Below are 6,130 nucleotides of genomic sequence, written 5' to 3'. Positions count from 1 at the left end.
CATCATACTACTAGTATTTGATATTACATTCGTAAGCAGGGCTCTAAACTATCTTTTTTCATTACGAGCCAAAACAGCTAGTAGATGTTAAGTTCCTAGATGTAAGTTGGTCCTTTCTACCAGCCAAACTGACATTTCACCAGCATTTGGTCGGTTGGCTAGTGTTAATTTAGAGCCTGGTCTGTAAGAGGACTTCTACGTCTTCTTCATACAACTCTGGTAGTAAGTGGGGCCTTCAAAGCATAACAGCAACAGGAGAGTCTAGTACGAGTACACAGCATCACACTATATCACCAGCCAGTGAGTTGATTTTGGTTTTAATTCATTTACCAGTCGAAGAGCAAGAGAAATAATAGACAAAATGAACAAGTGATATATTGCATTGAGCTGAAATGATCTTTGCATGTTTTTCTTTTCTTTCCTTCCGCCTTTAGCTGAAAAATAGAAAGTGTCGTTCTAGAATGACCCTTGAACTCTAGAGCTAGTAGAACAGTGATAAAACACATGGCCATATAAACAGTGTAGCACTTTTCCCCTACATCTCACGTGTGTGTCACCATAAAAGCTACGTACGTCCCAAACACACAGTATTCCAAATCACACACAGCAGTCATTACTGGGCCTACAGCCTCGTTTTTGTTTTTGTTTTTCAAGAAATAGGAGACATGGTCAAGCTCCCTTATTGAAGAACCGGCCTTCAATATCCCCACCCAACCCAAAACAAAACAAAAAAAGTTCCCATTCATTGTCACAAAGTGTCCACTATTTGGTGGGAGTCACAAATAAATACATTTCTAAATACCATAGAATCTACTACGTAGTCTTTAGGGGGATGGGGCTAGGTGGACAGGCAGCCGAGCCGAGCCAGGCTAGCTACAGTAAGCTAAGTTAGCTTTCCGAGCGAGTGTCTCTTAGCATTGCATTGTTCTTCACCTCGCTCCTTACTTTGCTAAGGTAAGCGTAGCTAGCTAAACGAGCGAGTGTATCTTAGCATTGTTCTTCACCTCGCTCCTCGACGAGCTAAGCTAAGCGTAGCTAGCTGGCCGAGCGAGTATCTCTTAACATGGTTCTTCACCTCGCTCCTCATCGAGTCAGGCCAGCTGAGTCAGGCCAGGCTAGCTAAGCATAGCTAGCTAGACGAGCGAGTGTCTCTTAGCATTGTTCTTCACCTCGCTCCTCGCCGAGTCAGTCCAGGCTAGCTACAGTAAGCTAAGCTAGCTGGCCGACTGAGTGTCTCTTAACATTGTTCTTCACCTCACTCCTCACCGAGCTAAGCTTAGCGTAGCTAGCTGCGGTTGCGCCCCCTGCTGGTCACCTGCTCCTCAACAGCTGACCGTGCTTGGCTGCTGCTTGCACACAAAGTCCGAGAAGAAGTCGAACTCGTTCTGTCCCAGGAAGAGCTCCGGCAGCTCCTGAACCCGGTCCAGACCCAGCTCCATCACCAGTGACGTCAGAACCTCCTCGTCTATCAGGTCCATGTCCATGACGTTCAGACCCAGCTGCACCTGAACTGCTGCGGCAGCGGCGGCCGCCGGGCCCATCCCCATGTGCTGCATGCTGTTCAGGCCCAGCTGTGACGCCGCCCCCCCATGTCCAGGGCCCATGCGGTACCGCGTCATCGACCCGTTGTGGTTCCCTGTGCCCATATGGCCCCCGGTCATGTGACCCGCCAGCGGGTGTCCGTGGTACTGGTTGTTCAACTTCTGGAGGTGCATGCTGGCCATCAGCTGTTGCGATGGAGTCAGGCCTCCTCCACCTCCGCCGCCCCCCATGTACTGCTGCTGCTGCTGCTGGGGATGCTGCTGCATGTGATGATGCTGCTGCGGATGCCCACCCTGCCCACTGTACATCATCCCTCCTGGACCCTGCATGGGGTGGTGGTGCCCCCCTCCTCCTCCGCCTCCCATGGGCCCTACGCCGTTCACCTGTCCGTTCATGCCACCTCCCACCATGCCGGGTTGGGGACGGCCCATGCCCACGTCCATAGGGCCCGGGGGCGGCCGCCCGTAGTGCATGACCTGGCCGTTGGGCATGGCCCTCAGGCCCGAGGGGGGCCCGTGCTGAGGGGGGGCCGTCATGCCCATGCGGTATCCGTGCAAGCCTCCTGCGGGTCCATGGGTCATGGGCATCATCATATGGTCTGCCATGGCTCCTGGAGGGTCCTCTGAAACAACACAAACACACATTCGTTTAATAAATCAGTGTTTCCCAACGGGGACGCTACAGCCCCATGGGGGCGTTGGAAAGGCCTAAGGGGGAGTTGAGAAGGATACAGCTGAGTGGGGGCGAGGCTTAGTTCTTATTGGGGGGGCATTAAATCTATTTTATTTTTCAATACTAAGGGGGGTGTTGGGGAGGGTTTTGATGAGGCCAAGGTGGCATTTGTTCAAAAAAGGTTGAGAATCACTGGTTTAATAGATGTACTGTATGGCATTCATGATGCCTTAACTGTTAAATCAAGACTTAAGGGTTCTTCTTATGTTTCAGGTGTGTAAAAGTTTTATCTTCTGGGACAACACGCACACACACGTCATTATATTGGCATTGTACTTCACTGAAGTTTCAAGTTTCAGGTTTATTTAGCCATATCAACAATATAGTAAAACTACTGTTGGTAGGCATGTACTTTGTTGAGCTCACACATTCAACAATACAACTAGAAAACACAAAACTAAGTTTTTTTCTTTTAAAGAAAACAGGGGGCTACATAAACAAATAAACAGGGAGTGATACATACAAAAACATTGAAGATATTGAAAAGTGCAATGGAAACATTGAAGCCTGAAGTGAGGGGAGGTTTTTCTTACGTCGCAGGCCGCAGGCATGTAAAAGTTTTATCTTTTACCTGACATGTTTCGACGTAAGAAAAACCCAAGTCTTGAACATACATACACCTCCTGAGATTGGCATTGTACTTCACTGAAGCAGCCTGAACTGAAGTGAGGGGAGTAATAACATGTCACACTATGCGAAAGAGATTCACGTGGGCGTTGGTTTAAAGGAGCACAAGGGAAGGATGACATCATTTGCGCGGTGCCTGTGTCATGCCTGTCTCAAAATCTACACAGTAATGAAAAAATACTGTTCAAATAAACTCGCTGTGAGAATGTTTTTCATCACGGAGTGCCAGCAGTTGATACAAACTGGTAGGCTATGTAAAGCTCGTAATGTTCTCGTATGAAAAGTGTTTCCCACGACACTCCTTCAGACCGCTCTGTCAAAAAGTTGCATTTGGAGTTTTCTGACAGCGGACCGTCAAAGTGGTCGCAGCGCCATCGTTCACTTAACTAATTATTCACATAACCATCTGCTGACTCGGGACAGTGATTAATTGAACTTTTAATCCAACTTGAGCCCCTTTAGTAGATGAATGAAGTTCATTATGTCTAACTGATGAATCAAGATTTGCATCTTTTACCTGACATGTTCAGGTGACGACGGAAGTGACACAGTTTAAGCATGTCAAGTAAAAGATACGACTTTTAGATGTTTGAAACATAAATCTTGAGCATACAAACAGGTAATGATGAGACTGGCCTTGCACTTCAATGAAGCCTGAAGTGAAGGATGGTAATAACATTTCTGACTATAAGAGATTCATTAGGACTCACTGTTGATAATAGTCTACAATATTTTAGTTCATTTCAGAATACTTTTGGGTGAACATACAGATACAATTGAGTGAATGCATTTGTTTGTGTTATTTGACATCAAAATCCCTATGAAAGTCACCCAATTGGCATGAATGATTTTCCATTTCAAGCTATTGGTGAATGCTCTGTATCCAACAGCATGTGGCTTAATGAGATCTACAACTGTCCTCTGATATAATTTTCAGTGTAAGTCTAGTGTAGGCCTAGTTGAGTGAGGAGGGTGATAACAAATTCCTAAATCATGAAGTAATAGGCCTACTGTTTGGAACCGGATAAGTAAGAACACTGGAACTGAATTTATCTATTGACAAAACCCTATTCTGTGTAAGGACTAGAGAACACAAACACTGTGTCGACACCCTAATGAATAAGAAGCCTGAGAATGAAGCACAGGTAGGCCTACCAAAGCCTTCTACAAACAAGACATTAGAGTAGGCCTAGCTGCAGCACTGGAAAGTGAACACGGCCCCAGGGAGCCACAAAACAAACACCAGCACAAACAAAACTAGGTTATTCTACCTTTCCTTGAGAACGCTTAAACAACATATAGTAACAGTGAGGTTTGTTTCTTAGGTTTCAAACGCGCGCGCGCGCACGTGTATGTCTGTGTGTCCGTAAAGCACTGATATTTTGAAACATGATACAAGTCGTTGAGAACAATGACGCGCCTGCCTCCTTTCTGAGATGCCGATCGATATATTGAGATTAATCGTGCCGTTGTTTCAGAAGAGCGATCACAGCAGCATCATCAGTGTCCATTCGATCATTCGCCTGTTGGCCAGCTGTGCATCGTGGGAAAACGTTACCATGTCGCCCCGTGCCAAAAGGACCCACGCGCAAGGGCACTGACTGCATTTCAATTCATCGTTAATAATGAATACTGCAGTGTGCCCATCGAGACACCAAAAACTATCCACTTTAAAATGTGATAGTCAGACTCGGATGTGAGTGAGCTAAAATTCTGCCTTTCAACACATAGCAAGGTCATCGTTTGCAGAGCGTTCTAAGGAGGCTTTTCAGTGACATAGCCTACACCTACCTGCTCAAGCTAATTATATCTTTGTTCAGTTCAGGTGGGGGTTTAAGAGAGCACATAGCCTACGCTTGCTACCAACACAAGTTCAGATAGCCTACCAATGACGTTATGGCCGAGGCACAGCAGCCTTGACGTTGGTGAACTGTGATAGGGATTGAAGTCACAGGAATTGCTGACGACTGAAAATGGCCAAGGCGAAATTCACACCCCTCCCTCCCTCTCCTACCACGTAGGCTACAAAAACAAAGAATGTCAGGTTTTCTTTCTTCCCCTTTCTCCTAAAGAAGACTAACTCGCCTCACCAGTGCCCCCGGCGATGTTACGGCATAACATGCACCGTGAACCGAGCAGCCTACGTGAACTGTAGCACACACAATCGCCATGAATTCCCGTCGCGTTTCCCAATAGTGTCCAAATAGACACAAGACACCTTAATCACCAACCAAACCATTACGCGGCGTGTTGTTATTACGCACAGTTGTTGCATAGAATGTGTTGTTACATTGTAACTATAATGAGTTGAGGACGTGTCCATTATATTCTAGCCAAGATGCACCAGTTACTTTTACTGACTTGCAAGTGGCATCGTTAACGATAACAAACACAGCGAAGAGTTTTCCATTGAAACATTGGCAATATTAAAGTTTAAGCGCATTCTTGTGTGTGCGTACGCGTCTGTTCTTATAGTCAACACTAGATATCTATTTGAAAACAGCAAACGTTGTCACCATCAACGAAGTCACCTGGACTTCATGGACATGAACACGCTATTACACACAACACATTGCCATCTGCGAATACAATCTCTAATAGGCGTAATGAAAACATAGGCTTGCGATTTCGTTAAACTATCCTCGCATCTGTATGATGATCAAGGCAAAATACTCACCAGAGAAAGCTCGTATTCCGATGGCAAGTTAAGACTTTCCGGAGCGTCTCTGAGATCTATAATACGTCCAGTGGGTGTGCAGTAGAAGAGAGAAATAAAAAGAGAGGAATAAAAGAGATCTCGTATTCCAGGGAATTTCACTACTCTATGTGAAGCGGCAGCACATAGCCTACACCTCTGCCTCTAGTCTGCTTCAGTCACTGACACCGGAGATTGTTTTCTGGGTCACCCCAAAGGATTATATACATGTAGCGCAGTCAGAGTGTGCATTCTAATATGTGACCTTGCGTCCTCCACTTGGGCTTGTGGCCTCACTTTTGCTGATGCCCCGCCTCCGTGAAGAAATCCATTTGGTTCCCCGCTGTCAGCCTATCCGCAACCCTTTTTGGGGGACTATTCTTCATTTACCATCCTGTTTGAAAATGAGAAAATTACTTTACAATCGAGCTTTTGCGAGATATTGAGATATAATGCTGTTGTCAGTGATGTCATCACGACGTACTACTTCCTGGTATGAGGCCACAAGCATATTGGAAGGCACCCTCAGAGCCG

The 6,130-nt window shown here is 46.1% G+C and overlaps 1 protein-coding gene across 1 annotated transcript; it reads right to left on the bottom strand.

Moving 5' to 3' along the window:
* Positions 1 to 301: 301 nt before the first annotated feature.
* Positions 302 to 5,844, bottom strand: LOC134440608 (cbp/p300-interacting transactivator 3-like). Its single transcript, XM_063190727.1, has 2 exons — positions 5,579 to 5,844; positions 302 to 2,164 (listed from the first exon to the last, which is right to left on the bottom strand). The coding sequence occupies exon 2, from the start codon at positions 2,145 to 2,147 to the stop codon at positions 1,323 to 1,325; it is 825 nt and encodes a 274-aa protein (XP_063046797.1). The 5' UTR covers positions 2,148 to 2,164; positions 5,579 to 5,844; the 3' UTR covers positions 302 to 1,322.
* Between the last annotated feature and the right edge of the window lie 286 nt (positions 5,845 to 6,130).

The sequence above is a fragment of the Engraulis encrasicolus genome, chromosome 23, assembly GCF_034702125.1.
Source record: "Engraulis encrasicolus isolate BLACKSEA-1 chromosome 23, IST_EnEncr_1.0, whole genome shotgun sequence".
Taxonomy (NCBI): Eukaryota; Metazoa; Chordata; class Actinopteri; order Clupeiformes; family Engraulidae; genus Engraulis; species Engraulis encrasicolus.
This window is presented reverse-complemented; position numbering and strand designations above follow the sequence as displayed.

Bases quoted from the DNA above. Each gene is read 5' to 3' on its own strand.
- LOC134440608 (XM_063190727.1), bottom strand. From the start codon at position 2,147: ATGGCAGACCATATGATGATGCCCATGACCCATGGACCCGCAGGAGGC.